We start from the raw sequence: 17,146 nt of genomic DNA, 5'->3' as shown, positions 1-17,146 counted from the left end.
AAACATGTTGTTGTTCATCAGGCCTGTTAAAAACATGGTAACCTCCTTAAGCAGACTCAGATGTTCTTTCACATGATTGAACAACAACATGTGATCTAATGAGTACACTTAAAACTCAGAAAAACACACAGCCCTAGTATACATGAATTTAGAGAATAACATACCATGATACTGATTACATTGGTCAAACCAACAGAGGGTGACCTTCAAAATGTTTAGAGAAAGGGTTATTGTGATCGAAACGTCAAATATTTTTCCAGAATTGACTAAATGGTGCGGGAATTTTTTTATAAGTTATTCATTGGATTACATTGGATTACATTGGATTACACTTCTGATGTATTCAATGGAGGGGAATCATTTAAGTGCAAGGAAAAATGAAAAATGTAACACTTACAATTAAATGACGACTGGGCAAACTCTATTTGCTGTCAATGAGATACGATTAAAAACTCCAGTACCGCCAATAAATGGAAACTGACATTTCTTTGTCAAATGGTAATACACACAAATGGCTAATTATTATTCAAGTATTCAACATCCTGAATTAATGAGTTACACAGCATCTCTACTGCAGGTTGATACATCCCCTCCTCTGTTGAATTGGAAATGACTGTCCTTGACATTTTAACCTTACTTGTCAATCACACAGAAGTGCAACGTCAGATCTATTGTCTGCATTCTGCTGAGGTGTGCATTGAGATGGCCTCCTACTCTGGCTCACCCCCTCTCTCTGCTCTCAGAAAATGTGTGACATGCTGACCATGACTTACTGTACTATGCACTGACCATAACGAATTAGCCCTGATTTGTTTACCCTAGCGTTATACTGTATGTTCAATGAAATCCATTTAAACCACAATATACCATCATCTTCTCATGTTTATCACGTGGGGATCAAACCAGTGTAACTAACATAAATCTGATATGACATTGAAGTGTCTGACCTTGCCGCAGACTACAGCCAGGCCTTGGGTTTTATTCTCGTCAGTTAGTGAAAGCATGCTTCAGGGAGACACAACATGCAAGTGTGGACACATCTGTGTAACATGATGGCACCCAGCAGGGTCTTTCCTCTCACCCAGCTGTCACAATAGTCAGTAAGATGAAAGATGCAACACAAAGGCAGGCAATGCTGGTGGGATGATAGGACTGTGGAAATAGGAAGCTGTGCTGTGATTAAACACAGGTGATCAAAGTCTGTCAAACAGTCCGGCATGGAGGATGTTTAAAAAACAACTTTGGTATAATTCAAACCTTGAGGATATATGTTTGTGCAGAGAACGTCAATCAAATAACTGTTTATTAAACCCTTTCCCTAAACTCTACAACTAGTGGCCGATCAATTTCAGACAGAACCAGTTGGTGGTCTTTGTGTTTTTCATTTTATTTCCTGATGTCAGTATTAAGTGTATGGTAAGAATGTGGCATGGAGAAATTAGATTTGTCTGTCAACTGTCAACATGTTGTTTTCCCGCTTCAAAGCCCTTTCAATTTCAAATTCAGGCCTACAATTCCCTGTTAGCAAGCTTGTCGAATAGCAGTGATACATAATAAAAATGGTCCCCCCTTATTTGACACACAAGGCCCATTCGCACACACAAGAGGGTCAGTGGCATTCTCAAATGGACACATTTTAAAATGTTCATTTTATAATGTATTTACTGCACGACAAAACTCAATCCGGACAACAAAAGAATATAAAATGGTTTCTTAAACAGTTAGTCTGGGGTTGAGACTATAGGGTGAATGGTAAAGAAAGAAAATATTAAAAAAGAAAACAAATTATATATTTTAACTGTAATAAAAAATAAAGTAATATAATAATAACAATTATAATGTACACTGATGCTTATACTAATGGGAGAAGCCTGTCATGGTCCCTCCTCCCTTTCTCCTTCCCTGTGACACCAGCCTGTGTTTGAGTGTTGTTTTATTATTTCCAGCCTTTTGTTTGAGCGAGGTGTGCTTGGTGTGTTTTGGTTTTGTCTGATTGTTTCTCTACCCTCTGCTCTCTCTGTCTCTCCCGCTGCACCCTTGCCCATCCTTTACAATTCATCTTCTCTCCCTGCACTAAGCACCAACAGCCAGTCTTCTTCTGATCCCCCCCATATTCTGTCAAGGTTTCATGCTTCCATCTCCTAAAATAAGATTGCTCACAATCCTGTCTACAAGAATTGTAGCCATAGAAATAGCCAGGAAAACTGGCTAGGTTAACCTGTTTGTCCATCTGCCAGCTGCCCCATCACCTCTGTAAATAAAGATGTGTTCTGTCATATGATTTATGCCTCAGTTACATGACAGTACGAGCCGGCCAGAATGAACCTAGCTAACTTTGATTCAGCCTACCAGGGAGCAGCTGCTCTTAGGTCAACGTTGAATACAACTGATTTTGGATTTTGATCAAATCAGCCTATCAATTTTTATTTAGATTGCCCAAAATCATTCATTACAAATTTGTGTCAGGGGGCTTTACAGACTGTACGGCGTATGATAAAAAAATCTGTTTACGGAAAGTGTCACCACTACTGATAACATGTGAAGCCAAACAAACGTTTCCATTCAGATCTTTATCAAAGGTTTTTTTTTGTTATTGATTCTGACCGGGCTGGCCAGACAGACATAGTAGTCAGTAGTCGATAGCTCTTACTTTTATTGACATTTTCTAGGGCATGTTCCACATCAGCATGACTAAGGGTACAAAGGGACGGGGGATGACAAGGACACATTTAGATCTGTATGGGCAAGCCAACTTTTACATCAGGGACGCACATAGACCAGCTGGACATACTAATAACACCAACCCTCAAGCAGAAGAGCTCTGTTGATTAAAATCTGTCTCAACTTCCTGTTAAAGGTTTACAGAGGAGGTGGGAAGTCAAGTGTCGCTCAATTCAATTCAATTCAATTCATTACATTTATTATAGCGCTTTTCCAGAGCTCAAAGCGCTTTACAGATACACATTACACACATATCAGACATGTAACAGTCATGTACTGTGGACAATACCCACAGGAGCAAATTCAGGTGAAGTGTCTTGCCCAAGGACACAACGGCCTGACGCAGTGGCGGCGGGGGCGGGATTCGAACTGGTGTTCCCCAACGCCCCCTTGATCTGATGATCAACGCACAGCCCACTGCGACACTCCGCCCATCTTCACACCTCGAAGTTATCAAAGCGCTTTACAAGTACACATTACACACATATCAGACATGTAACGGTCATGTACTGTGGACAATACCCAGAGGACCAAATTCGGGTGAAGTGTCTTGGCTCACATTTCCCACAGGGTGATAATTAAGGTCTTGAGAAGACTGAGGTGTTAGCAGCTATGGGCGATGATCACCATGTGATTGCAGTCATATTTCTTTTTCAGTATAGAAGTAAAACCAGCATGATAAATATTGTATATATGCAATAATATATTGTTATATATATGTTTTTCCTTAATGACCATGTTCTGTTTGCTGTTAAAGATTATTGATTACCTAAAATAATTACACACAGTTTGGTATTGGGTCAGCTCTACTCCAATGCGGAAATACAGCTTCCCCTATGAGACAGTGCAGTACTTTGGACTATATGCAGCCTAATCTTGCCAGGCATTTCCCCCAAGTACTTACAAAATCCAAGAACTTGAGCTACTGTTTCCGAATGTGCTACTCATAAGGCCAATAGTGACAAATAATAAGCACACCCATTAAAATGCTGTAGATTTACAACAGCCAAGTATTTACATCTAATATTTTAGAATGCTGAAATCTTTTATATTTTGCATGCAAACATGTTCATCTTATCAAATATGATGCATTGTGAGAGAAGGACTTTTTTTTAAATTGCAGATTTAACCGTAAAATGTCAATAAGACTTGTGGGCTGATTTTGATTCATTTTGGGGCGATTTGGAAGATTTAGGGGACTCCTAGTACTAGGATGGGTTAAATGCAGAGGCCACATTTCACTGTGTGACCAGGGTTTCATCCCTCCGATTCTATTTTATTTGGATTGGACAGATTGCCTATTTATTTGAAGAAAAAGTTTCCACAGTAAAGATAATACTATTCATCTTGTGCTCTCTATATCTGATGGTCGCTACACTGCTCATGGTAGTAAGAATCAGCCCACCGAGAGTACAAATATGGCCACTTTCTGCTTAAAACTGCCATTTTTTTTTATCCTGATGGATGGATTCAGCATCCTTAATAAGCCCCCAAACCACTCGAACATTTTTGAATCGGTCAAGTCCTTTTAAAACTATGTTTACATTGGCTATAATGCCATTCATTTCAATGAACACAATGTAGGCTAATTGTAAACATGTGTGGGTTTCCTATGATGGCAACTAGACTATATCCCTATGGTTCTAATGTAAACAGCAAATACCTGGCTCAAGACTTCTTCTTCTGAGAAGGAAGTTGGAGTTTTCCATTTAGAAATTATTCATCTGAAAACTGGTGCAGATTAGTTGAAAATATGTAAATATTGGATACATAAAAGAATCTTACACACTACATTTTGACAGCATGAATTATGGGATTGTGTAATTCTAATACTGTTAGGTTTAAGGTGTTGACAGTTAAAAATTGAGTCACTAAGAGGAATTTTCACAAACAGCTGACAGTTTGGCATCCCAAAGAAGACTAAGTCTGATAATCATAACTGATTTCAAGAAAGAAAACACTTGATTCTTAGTCATAAAAATACTTTATTGAACTAGTAAAACGTCCACTTCCAAAATAGAATGACAACAGCACATACTCATGGGATGGCCCTAACATTGATTTGGCATAAGGCGCATTTATTTTTTATGTTAATTACAATCTTTATTTCACATCATTTTCATCAAACTTCTTTATAGTTTCAGAAATGCATACCGGGGTATAGGACCAGACGTCTTCAGGACCTGTCATGGTCTTTTGTTAATTATTCTCCAATACAGGGCCTGACACCAGGCTGACACTATAATCTGATCTGTTGGCAGGTTCTTTTCTTCCTTGTCTTCCTTGGCAGGGTAATTTATTCCTTGGCTTTGTGCATTGGCCACTATGGCTTCGCCCACAAGGGCAACTGTGCGTTTTAAGCATTAGCACTTGACACATTGGGGTTTAAAAAAAACACATGAAAAGAATTCACACATTACATTTAATTTTGTAAAACAGAAACAATCCTCTGTATTGCTATACTATCTGGGCATCAACAACACAGATGGGCTTTTGGTTACAAAAACACAATTTAGGACTAAGTTAAGACTTATTTTGCATAAGCTGTTAGGCTTAATGAAAAATACATAATCCACAATAATAATAACAGCACAACACGGGATGGCAAACACAAGACAGATTTGTAGATTAGGCTGTAAAACCTGAACAATTGCTATGATGTTCTGTAACTAGCACTTAGCAACAGACTGTCCTCGTGTCCTTTGTTGCTTTACACTATGTTCAAATCAATAAGCAGGTCAGTGCCTATAGGCATCATGTCTGGATGAGACCGTGCGTGCCACGTTGTGTGTTTGTGTGTGCCAGGGGGGGATTTTCTGATTCAATCGGTTGTGATGGAGGCGGCTGCAGCTTTTCATTAAGCTGCAGGGATGCAGAGGCTGGCAGTCGGTCAGAGATTACTGACAGACTGGCAGCAGGAGTGTATGTGTCTGCGTCTTTGATCTGCACCTTACCCTCCTCACAGATGGTGATGTAGATGTATCCCTCCCCCCTATCATGTGCTGTCTACTCCATGCTGGCTCGAAAGCACTATTTAGATTATTAAACTCAAATTCATATTTATCCTTGCTTTGTTTGTTTTTAAATTATGACCGGGAATCTGTGCTGGCTCATTACATACATTAAAAAACAGAGATCCAAATTTGGCAAGTGCTTCATCTCACAGCTAGAGCGCCCAACGTGAAAAAGCAATGGGCCACAGGAATTTCATTTCTTTTAAAAAATTGGACGCAGAGAGACATGTGTGCTTTGTGGCGCACTGCAAAAGAGGCAACTCTGACTAAAGGGAGGGGGAAGGGAGAGAGCAACAGGGCAGAAAGGGTAAAAAGGGGGGGGAAGGGGTATTACTGGAAGGAAGCGCGGACAGGGCGACCCTTGAGCGGCTGGGGAGGGCGGTAGTTGTCCACCATGCAGCACTCGGGCTCACCCTCAGCAGAGAAGAGCAGGCTGCGGAATTTGGCCATCTGTGAAAAAGGGGAAGACTTACGTTAGTCATTGCTGATGACCGCCTGTGTCACTAGGCAAACTAGTCTCACTGCCGAGTCACCGACTTCTATTCAGAGTCATGTCCTAGCAGCTGTACTGTTGAAGCATTATGGGAAATAGTCGCTTTCTTACTGTAAGGTACAGTATATGAGAAGATTGATACAATTTATGTCTGTACAGTAGTATAAAGCTACAGCTAGCAGTCTGTTAGCTTACCATAAAGAGTTAGACACATTTTGTCAAACTGTTTCTTTAAGTCAGACTGGAAACAAGAGTCAACCGTTACAGCACAGTGTCAAATTATTTATCATGAACTCTTCAGCCACATGAATATAATGTACACATTGGATAACTATTCTCTACTGGGACAAAATAGTTAAGCTAATTGTGTATTACCTGAAACCATTTACTAATTTTATATGTGTTACTTTATATCATCAACTTATGTTGTCATTATCAGCTTGACTGACTTAAATAGCACCAAGTCTAAAGGTTATGTCAACACGTCTCACATTTTTACCCTTGAGACACCTACTCGCCTCCATGAAATAAACATTTGAGCAAGCAGTGTTTGTTCAGAGGCCTAAAGACTCCAATCTTTAGGCCAAACGGACAAACCTTCCTGGAGGGGCTGTTAGTTTGGATGAATGATTGGTTGCAAGGAAAATCTCTCGTTTGCAACTTGTTATACATTTGAAAGGTGAAATAGCTGCCTGTATTGCCTTTCCTCCCTTAACAGAGGTTCTTCTTTTCGTTTAAGCCACGTAGCTAATCTGAACAATTAGGTCCTTGATTTCAATCTTAATGGAAGAGAGGATTTGCTATTCTAGACCGTGGGCACACAGCCAATGCTTGTGCTACCGCTGAATGGCCTCTGTGAGCTAGCCATACCTGCTCACAGCTGACACTGATTGGCTCTTTGCAGACAATCCAGGTAACGCTCTCCAGCAGGGGTGGTGTGGTCAGGGAGCCGTCATATGTCCAGTAGTCAAGGCAACCAGGCAGCAAGGTAGAAGGGTCGAAGCCAGCGAAAGAGGTCTGCTTGCCCTGAAATCAATAAAGAAAAAAAACAGGTTAGTGGAAAACCTCATTATAAATCATGAAATGCTAATGCATAATCTTTATGGAAACATACTTTGGCCCTGATGTCATTGAAGGCGTCGAGAACCTTCTGGAGACTGGCATTTGCATCACCGATCTGAAAAAACAACAATATCATGTTATTATAGTGATCATTAGTGACCAGTAGTAGTACAGGAAAAGTTGCTGACTACAGTAATACTGACATGCTTAAGCGTTATTACTGACCTTCAGGAATACTCCAACAACAGCGAGCCCATCAGGCTTGCTTGCAGCCTCACCAAAGCTTGGGTATTTGGTATTCCAGTGCACCAAATGGAGCTAAAAATAAAATAAATAGATCAAAATAATGTAATTTCCTCACAGATTGAATTCCAATACAAACATCCCTGGGATTAAATAGCTTTAATGGTTGAGTTAAGGCAAAAACGACGGATAACAAGCAAAAAGAAAATGCTAACTAAGTTGTTTACTGGCAAACATAAAGGGACAGAAAATGGTTTAGTCTATTTAGGCCTATCTTTAATCTTGAATGTCAACCCCAATTTGTCAGATACTACAGCTTTCTGAGTATAATGGTCACCATAATGGCTCAGAGCAACCGTACCTCAGCAGGATACTTGGTCCCAGCCACGGTATGTTCAGAGCCTTTGTCATCAGACGCTCCCCAGTGGAAATGAAACTGCTTGAGCCTGTACACCCCTGAGATGGGTCCTTCTTTCAGAGCTGCAGAATAAACAAACATCACCCTCAGTTAATCCCATACTTAACGTGGATAGGGCTGTAATTAGCCAAAATGAGACGGTCTTATAAAACAATACAGTGATACATCCAAGTTGTAAACGTTGAAGGAAAAAAAAACAACAGCAGGTTAACAAGATCAATTACTTTTGGGCACACACACACACACACACACACACACACACACACACACACACACACACACACACACACACACACACACACACACACACACACACACACACACACACACACACACACACACACACACACACACACACACACACACACACTTCCTCTATCTTGGAGGCAGACTGACTTCCTGTTGCATAAGATCACATTGAAGGGTTACATTCTGTCCTAAATGATGTCCAGGTATTGTTAACATCAAACATCCTTCCAATGTTATACATAATCCATCTTTTTACAATGTAGCGACACTGTAGCAGATACAGAGAAAACGTGTGCTATTTCTGGTGCATTGTTACCAAATACTGAGTCACTAACAGAAAACTGGCCTCTCTAAACAGGATATTTGTGTCTCAGTTGTCAGCCTCAAATGATAAGAAAACACATTACTGATCTCAAGAAGTAATGGTGTGCAGGACTGAAAGGTATTTCCACAAAAATAAAAATAAAGACTGATATTCATGTTTTCCACTGTGCACACACATGATCTATCTATGACATGATGTATGATGATGTGCTTTATTTAGAAGGGCATGATGGAAAATAAGTGCAGTAAAATTTAAGAAAGAATAAAGAAGCTCTAACATAGCTCATGATTTTAGCAGTACTGTATGCTTTTTTGTTTTTGATAAGTGTCCACACGAAATAATCCGTTGTGTTGGTTATGCAAACATGCTCTTCTTTGTTCTCTATCTCAGGTCACCCAAAGAACAACCAATCCAAATCCTAAATCCTTTTATTTGTCTCTTTCTGAAATAAAATGTTATATAAATGGAAATGCAATGAAATAAAAATAGAGGAACATGCAATCTCCATTTTACATTATAGTTTCGGGAAAAAATCAAGCGTCATTTATGTGGTTACTCAATCCCATGCACATTTGGTGCACTAAAATTGAACCAAAACGGCGTTTGTTTGGAGAGTAACTTCGATTTTTGCGCTTTTGACCTCACTAGCAGCTGAAATAATTTGGCGTGCATGGGAAAGGTTTACTGCGGTGTTACATTACCAATTAAATTAGTATGCATTCTTTGTGCTCGGCTGAATGGAACACCCTTCAATTAATTCAATCCAATTAAAACGGTTAAAAAAACACAATCTAATAAAACTAAATACAAATCTATGTCCGTTTGTTTCATCCCTATATTACAAAAAAAACCTGTAGGCGCTAATGGAAACTGGGGCGCATTACTCATGCATCAAAAATACATGTTAACATTCTATTAACATGCAGTTACATTGTGCACACTGTGAGAGCTTCTGTTAACGGACAGGATGCATAAAGCCTGAATGCCGCATTTGCAGGTTGCTGCATCCCGTATGGCGTATATCATCATGAGGACATTTTGATTGATTGCCTTTGTTTGCAAACCAATATTAGTATAGCTCCTCTATTTCATTTTCAAACATTGCAATATGTTAGTCGAAATATAGGGACATTTTGTCTTTCTCCAGGGCAGGCTAAGAGGATATATTGTAATGCCATTTTTAAATGAGATTCTTGAGCGGTGATATCACGGCTCCAACGAGCGTCTGTATTCATCAAATATTAATGTCACACTAACTTGAGCTATCGCTGTCATCTGCGAAGGTCACTTGGAAGGAATGTCCGTTGTTGAGGATTTCAAGGCAGTTGGAGGGGTCGTACTTCAGGCGGAGGGGCTTCAGCCCGGAGTCGTATGATGCTCCACCAGGTAGGATGTCAATGGGAGACTGACGGGGTCCATCGGCAATAGGGAAGTTTGAAACCCATTTGTCGGGTCCTGAAAATAAAATAATAACAAAAGTGTGATTATAGAGATATTTCAATGGGATTTTAATGAAATAAAATGCGCGTCTGGGGATGCGCAATGATGAAAAGAACGTAAACACTGTGCAGATTAAAAAATATCTGCAGTGATCACATTCTCCAATTAATTCACAGACTTGCAGGTTTTATCATTTCTCTCAATAATGTCACCCCATCATTATAGCTTGCAATTAGTGCCTCACCGTTGTTCGCAGCGTATCCCCATGCATGAGCCATTGTTAGAGTTTGGATGAGCTGTGTTATTCCCTAAAGCAAGTTGTCCCTGAGCACAGAGCAGCCAGTGTCCTCCACCTGACAGCTGCACGGCTTATATAGGGTCCCCTGTGAGCGGTGAGTGTCGGGCTGGTGTTAGCCACATGATGCCCGCGCAATGACCGGGAGGAGTTTAGATGCGCCGCAACGCCGCAACACTGTGGATCAATGTCTCTCTCTCTTTCTCTCTCTCTCTCTCTTTCTCTCTCTGTCTCAGAGTGGTGGTAAAGTCTTCATTTACAAGCGACAGTCTAATGGGTTGGATAGTATTCCTCGAGCAACGTGCTGACCGCATTCTAACCTCTCATCTAACGGGGTTTAATTTACAGGAAGTAATGGAATTACGCAGCAGCATGCAACCTACAGTATGTGTCACCTTGAAACAGAAAGTGCATGCTATGGAAAACCTGCAATGCAAAAACTGACAAGTGAAAGACCAAGGGCTTCAAATAGTGATATACACAGTTACTACAAAGTTAAACACGCACCATCGTTACTTGTTGGAGTGCCAAGGGAATACGAAATCAATATAAAACTATTAATAGCACTTTTATTATATGTTTTTACAACAACTTTAATAGTGACTTATAAAATGTAACATTGGCTTCAACACATTTGTATCCGAAAAAAAGGTTTTGCGTAAGGGTATGTAGTAATTCGGTTGGATCTCCAAACTAATAAAAACAATGACTTGAATTATTATTCTCTATTGGCAATTCATACACACGTTTAATGAAAAACACAAAACTAATTTGAAAAATAACCTTCAGTTAGAACACGAGAGATATCTGTCTGCTTCTTGCAAGACAAGATAAGAGAAATAGGCGCCTCCTGTCGATGATTTGTTTATCAGTGACGGTGTTGCATCAGTTAGAATACACAAGTAGGCCAACTCAGTGTTTAGTGATAAAGAATTGACTGACACATTATAAACACAAATTAGTTACATATAGTCTATACTGAAATCACGACACAATTTGCATGAAAAGTTTATGAAAATAAATACTTAAGAAATAATCTATTGTCACCCTTTTAGACATTTAGGCCTCAAACTTCAGGTCTTTCCCCAGAATCTCCAGTTACAGCATCCTGGTGGCCAGTGCAGCTCACTGATGATAGCTCAGTTTTTCAGAAAATCATACAGGCTGTTGTGAAAAGCTCATATGGTATTACGGTGCCACCTGCTGTTGGTAAATGAGAATGCAATGTTGTTTTGTTGAGTTATTTTCTTTTTCATTTAAATCATAATTAAATCTTTATTCAATTAAGTCAATATTGCAAAATAAATAGTATTTAATAGTGTTAAAAATGTCACGTTGTTGTAATTTCTCTAGAGATGACTTTTAAACTGTTAGATCAAGTTCATCGTATTCTGTTTTATCCAATGAATTATTCCGGTAATAATTTAAGGTTTGGCAACTATCAATACAAAATAAATAAAATGTTAAGCTTGTATTTTTAATAAAATAGAAAACAGCTGGAAAAATGAAAACAGACCAATATTTTGTAAATGGCTAAAATAACTATGCATGTCGTTTTTTTTAGAAATAAATACATTTATTATTTTCTATGAGAAGGATGGAAGCCTTGCAAACCTATAGCGGGGAAATTGGACATTGGTGATTACTTGCTGTGGGAGAAACATAAAGAAATACAAAGAAATACATATTTAAAAAAAAACATGTGTGATTTTTCATTGTTTATGTTGGTATACAAATATAGTGCATGTTCTATTGTTCGTGAAAATCATATGAAGATTTATTTCCAGTAGGCAGTTTCCTGCATAAAGAATGATGTTTTATGTAAATAACTTTCTGCACTCTGTGAAATCTTGTTTTGGGTTTATTCAAATAAAAATGTTTTTCTATTAGCCTCTCCATAAAACAATAACAAACCATTTGCAGACACATACACAGACACATGACATGACAGTGTTTGGTCACATAGGCTGGGTAAGGTTATAAGTGAATCCAGTCTGCACCCTGATTGGCTGTAGTCCAGGATCTGTGCCCTCATACAAGGTCTCCTGACTGTCGTCTCCATCCAAACAGATTCCCTGCTTCTCAATGGTGTAGTTCAGCACCGCAAATGGAGCCACAGGTGACTTGGCTATCAGAATCTGTCTCTGGTGTGAGTCCACATACTGGAGAATTAGACGTGTGTTGACACTGTGGCTCCAGGTGTTACCCAGAGCCGCTGTCACATACCCAGCATCCTCAGATCCATGACCCCCTAAATGAGTTGTGATCTGGTTGGTGAGAACCACCGGTAAGTTGAACTGGTGTGCCAGGTATTTCAGAGTGGAGGCCTTGTGACCCAGCAGGTCGCTGCGATGCATCAGGTTACCTGGCAACGTCGTGTCAAACTCCTTTCTCACCACTGAGGCCACAGAGTCCAGGATGATGAGACCTGCTCCTGATGAGATGATGTCCTCTTCTAGCGTATCTAGTCTGTTGAGGACATCTTGACAGGTGAGATCCCTGCAGAGAAGCACTCGCCCAGCCATGTTTAGGATTCTCTCCCTGCAGTTGAAGTAGTCTGGGAACCGGCTCTGTGCGATCTCCACCAGCCTCACAGCAGAGAAAGCGGATTCTGTGTCGATGTAGATCACACCGCTGTCCAGGCCACCCTCACTCTTTGGCATGGTGGCCAGAACACTCAGCATTAAACATATCTGAGTTTTCCCACAGCCTGAGGGCCCTGTCACCTCAGTGATGGTCCCACAGGGAAGGCCCCCTCTCAGAAGTTTATCCAAAGCAGGCAAGGAAGTGGAGAAACAGGCCTGTTTTTTGCACAGCTCCAGAGCCGTGGTTACTGGCGGTGCAACAGCTTTGCTCACTGACTGCAGCAGCTCAATAGCTTTTTGGTAGCTCAGGCATGCAACGTGCATCACTTCTAAAGGAGTCAGAGACAACAGGTCCTTACAACTTTCTATGTGATGCCGTTTAAGTTGCTCACATACATCGTTTGAAAGGCAGGTTCGCTTCAGCATTCTAGTCGCCATGTTGTCTTCTTTTCACATTTTCACTTGTAGACTTTTTAAAGACGGTAACACATTACAAAACATTAAAACAGTGCCTGTAATCTTCTTCTTCTTCGACTAAAGTGATTGTCAACAGTCGTCGCACGCTGATGACGTAGCAGAGAAGGCACGTTTGTTTTAGTCGCGAGCACGGCACATGAGGATATCAACATTAACCAACATCGACTGAAACACGGTCTGTTTGCAAGTATTTCATTGTTAATGTTATATCGTTTAGCTGTGTACGCACAGTTTTCGAATACTTTTGTTAAAAAAGATGCCGTTTAGTAAAATTACTCAACTTCGATAACAATTGACATAGCATTCCTGATATATTTAACAAGACAGCAAGCTGGTATTGTTAACACCATTGGAACCGTATTCTAGTTGACGTAATGTTTATACAGAAGGACAGATACAGTTTAAAATGGATTTAAATGTTTCTCCAACACGTATGCTACGTATGTGATATTTCAGTGCACAACTATAGACCAAAATGACCGTAGTAGATAAATAGGAGGCAGGGATACACAGTTCAGTATTTGTTGAATTACTGTCGGGTTGTCTAGTAGCATTTACCAGTGAACAGTTGTTAAAGAAGTGAGACATCCTGCATTTAAGGTGCAAAAGTATTAGCATACTGAGTTCCAAAAGTAAATAACTTCCTGTACAGAATTGATCTTTTCAGAGTAATACAATTATGTAACCCGGATTATATTTAGTGATGCATGCATTCATGTGTAAGCTTCACTATTGTTGCAGCTAGTGGAGCTTTAACTAGTTTATATACTGCAGGATGCTTAATCCATAACAACACATCGTCATTTATTAGTTAATTTGTTTTACTAATCTGAATCTTTAAAGTTACCACAATAATATTAACTCTTGTTGTCAAATATATGTGAGTAAAAAGTGCAATATAGCCTTCCAAAATTAAGAAGAATAGAGTAACATCAAATGTTTAAAGTACAAGTACAATTTAAAGTACAAGTAACACTAAATTGTACTTAAGTATAAGATTTTAGAAGAGCACATTTTTAGATGTAAAAATTGCTTTATTAAGTTTATTATCAAATTAACAACTCCTATTCGCATTGCCATAATACACTGCCAGTCAGACAACTGGGAAGAGGGTTTGTTTTGTTTATGGTGCAACCTCTTGGAGAAAGTAGATGATTTGTGCATGAAATTGCAAGGAAGTCTGCTTTAATCAGAATAATTGAATAAGGGTTATTATACATTACTTCAACCTCTTGATCCTTTTCAAGTGTAATGACTCACCGGTCTTTTGAAATGTGTTGATTTCAGTGCCTCTTCGCTCCTCTATCCTCCAACTTGTCTCACCGTTCCTTTAGCGCCTCAAGGCTCTGTTCTAACCGCGTTGCTTTCATGTAATTTCACCTTGATATTACTTTTGTTTTTATTGTTGAATGTAGGCTACACCTAATTCTAAAGCTAATTGTGACAAGATGTTAACAAGTGCAGCTGCTTACGTCAACTCATTATACAAAGCAGAACATCCACCACATTCAACACTCATGTGCTGTTGTATTTTGGTATAATAGAAAGACTGCAGTAGAAAGCTAGGTAGACATGATGAGTGTGTTTTTGTATCCCTCTCACTCAACCTTGTACACTGAAAAAACTGATACGTGGACTTTAATTAAATGTATTATTTCAACAGTTTCACATAACTGTATTAGGTTAGTTAAAAGCAACAACAAAAAATAGGTTCAACTTTATGTTGTTGCATGTGAAATTTGTTGATAATGCATTAAGTTGAATTCAACGCTTCAGTGTATACAGTATATGCCCTGCTTTATTTTGTATAGTATTTTTCATGTAAACATTTGTACTGGTTCTCACTATACACAACATTGTGAGTCCTTAGGCTAATTTGATAAAGTTAATCAAATACAGCAGTTCAACAAAACTGTGGACCGATGATGAAGCTGTGCCACACCTCATATTAATTGACATTGCTTACAAAGGATGTCTCTTTTATTGAAAAAGTTATCTAATTTGGTTAAATGCCAGTCGCCCCAACCCTTCTCTCCTATTGACGTTATACCAACTGGAAAACAGAAAAGGCCTATCGCTTGTTTAGAAATGTAGAAACTACCACTTAAGAGCACACAGACCAGAAAATAATAATAAAAGAAAACAGGATAAAACAGATGCCCTGGTTTATAAATGAAATGTCTGCCTAGAGCCTATCCATGCTGACTGGTGTTCTCTCCTCAGGCAACATGGGGAAGAATAAACCAAAGGGGAAAAAAACAGAAGAACGTCTTTCAAGTGGCAAACAAGCACACGAAGCACAAGAACAAAACAAAGCCTGTCACCACAACGCTAAAACACGTAAGATATATTTTCTTTTCTTTTCTCTCTTGCATATATTTAGTACTCTCTTTTGTACATGGTGTCACCTGCATACTTTGATTTGTGGCTTCACAGATCACTTCATTGAAAAAGGAGAAGGTAGAGAGCCTCAATAAGATCTTCACAGAAGTCCAGAGGGATGTCACGAGCATTTCAAAGTCTGTTGCTCCCGAAAAAAAGAAACTAACACAGGTAGGGGTGGATATTTAAAAAATGTATTTTGATCCTCCAGCATTTTAGTCCTAATGATATAAATAATGCAACTTTTTATTGGTCCTTTAGGTCGTCAAAGAGCCACCGAAGGAGTCTGTAAACATCGATAGTGCCGCTCAACTCTTCTCTCAGCTATAATGGAACATGAAAGATGGACTGTCATAAGCCTCAGGCAAACACATGTCATGTTGTATGAAATGCCAAAATCAGGACTGTAAATGTGTTACAAATTAAAAACAGCTACGGTTTATTGCATGTGTGTATTTTAAACATTCTATATTAAATGCAAAGAAACTGAAAGACTTGTCTTCTGCGTTCAATGTTATTCAAGTAAAAGTACAAAAGTATTGGCATCAAAATATACTTAAAGTACCAAAAGTAAAAGTAATCATTTTGCAGATTTAGAATTTATTCCAGGTGTAACTAAAGTCTGATTAAAGTGTTGTTTATATTTCACATAATTTAATCCAAATCTGCAAAGTAATTAATAGTATTACATAAATGTAGTGGAGTAAAAGTACACAATTTACCTCTTGAATTGTAGTGGAGTAGAATACAAAGTATCAAAACATTGAAATACTCAAGTAAAGTACAAGTATCTAAAAATTGTACTTGAGTAAATGTACTTGGTTACTTTACACCTCTGATTATAACCGACAGTCCAAAACAAAATAGTATTCTGCAAAATATAATTTATAACTAGGAGCAAATGTTTGCTTGAACAATTGCTAAAATGATTATGGGATTAATCAAAGTAATTGCTTTTCTGTTGAATGACAGTAAATTAATTGTCCAATTGTCTAGCGCTACTTGCTTAACTAAACTGTTGATATGGGTGCATTGTTCCTCTTCATCTTGTTTCTGCCTGCTTTCAAAAACTACTTATTAGGGTTTTTAAAACAGAACATTTTCTATAGGATAGCACACCCTCTTTTCATTTTGGTTTCGCAACACATTTGAAGGTTTTCACACTTTATTATCATGCTTTTCATGCCTTGAATTAAGTGTAAATTAATTCACAAAGGAGTTCATTGTGACTCCTGCTTATAATGATGAAAATGTTTGCCTCAAGGATTTCTTCCCTCATGGAAATAATACAAAATTGTATGTTGAAGTTCACAAAAGACTTTCAACAAGCATCTCATACATCTAGCACCATTTAAAAGGTTAATGTTCATTTCCAGAGATGATTGTGAGGTCTAAATCATATTGAATGTAGTCCACTCCGGTATTTACAAGCTCCATTCCAG

The 17,146-nt window shown here is 38.8% G+C and overlaps 3 protein-coding genes across 3 annotated transcripts; 1 reads left to right on the top strand and 2 right to left on the bottom strand.

Annotated features, from left to right (window-relative positions):
- Positions 1 to 4,762: 4,762 nt before the first annotated feature.
- On the bottom strand, positions 4,763 to 10,441 carry LOC117498129 (carbonic anhydrase 1). Its single transcript, XM_034150218.1, has 7 exons — positions 10,210 to 10,441; positions 9,783 to 9,980; positions 7,895 to 8,013; positions 7,516 to 7,608; positions 7,343 to 7,405; positions 7,099 to 7,254; positions 4,763 to 6,185 (listed from the first exon to the last, which is right to left on the bottom strand). The coding sequence occupies exons 1-7, from the start codon at positions 10,241 to 10,243 to the stop codon at positions 6,066 to 6,068; spliced, it is 783 nt and encodes a 260-aa protein (XP_034006109.1). The 5' UTR covers positions 10,244 to 10,441; the 3' UTR covers positions 4,763 to 6,065.
- A 1,329-nt stretch (positions 10,442 to 11,770) lies between these two features.
- rad51b (RAD51 paralog B) lies at positions 11,771 to 13,492 on the bottom strand. The gene has a single exon (XM_034150205.1). It carries the CDS (start codon positions 13,281 to 13,283, stop codon positions 12,219 to 12,221), a length of 1,065 nt encoding a protein of 354 aa, XP_034006096.1. The 5' UTR covers positions 13,284 to 13,492; the 3' UTR covers positions 11,771 to 12,218.
- A 305-nt stretch (positions 13,493 to 13,797) lies between these two features.
- On the top strand, positions 13,798 to 16,196 carry rbis (ribosomal biogenesis factor). Its single transcript, XM_034149962.1, has 4 exons — positions 13,798 to 13,803; positions 15,546 to 15,662; positions 15,759 to 15,875; positions 15,966 to 16,196. Exons 1-4 carry the CDS (start codon positions 13,798 to 13,800, stop codon positions 16,032 to 16,034), a joined length of 309 nt encoding a protein of 102 aa, XP_034005853.1. The 3' UTR covers positions 16,035 to 16,196.
- The last annotated feature ends 950 nt before the right edge of the window (positions 16,197 to 17,146 follow it).

The sequence above is a fragment of the Trematomus bernacchii genome, unplaced genomic scaffold (genome assembly GCF_902827165.1).
Source record: "Trematomus bernacchii unplaced genomic scaffold, fTreBer1.1, whole genome shotgun sequence".
Taxonomy (NCBI): Eukaryota; Metazoa; Chordata; class Actinopteri; order Perciformes; family Nototheniidae; genus Trematomus; species Trematomus bernacchii.
Note: the sequence above shows the minus strand (reverse complement) of the source record. Positions and strands in the feature narration are given on the sequence as shown.

Bases quoted from the DNA above. Each gene is read 5' to 3' on its own strand.
- LOC117498129 (XM_034150218.1), bottom strand. From the start codon at position 10,243: ATGGCTCATGCATGGGGATACGCTGCGAACAACG. The intron at 9,981-10,209 runs GTGAGGCACTAA...TTTTATTTTCAG, and splicing joins GGGATACGCTGCGAACAACG to GACCCGACAAATGGGTTTCA. The intron at 6,186-7,098 runs GTATGGCTAGCT...CCTTTTTCACAG, and splicing joins TCAGTGTCAGCTGTGAGCAG to ATGGCCAAATTCCGCAGCCT.
- rbis (XM_034149962.1), top strand. The intron at 15,663-15,758 runs GTAAGATATATT...GTGGCTTCACAG, and splicing joins TCACCACAACGCTAAAACAC to ATCACTTCATTGAAAAAGGA. The intron at 15,876-15,965 runs GTAGGGGTGGAT...TTGGTCCTTTAG, and splicing joins AAAAAAAGAAACTAACACAG to GTCGTCAAAGAGCCACCGAA.
- rad51b (XM_034150205.1), bottom strand. From the start codon at position 13,283: ATGGCGACTAGAATGCTGAAGCGAACCTGCCTTTCAAACGATGTATGT.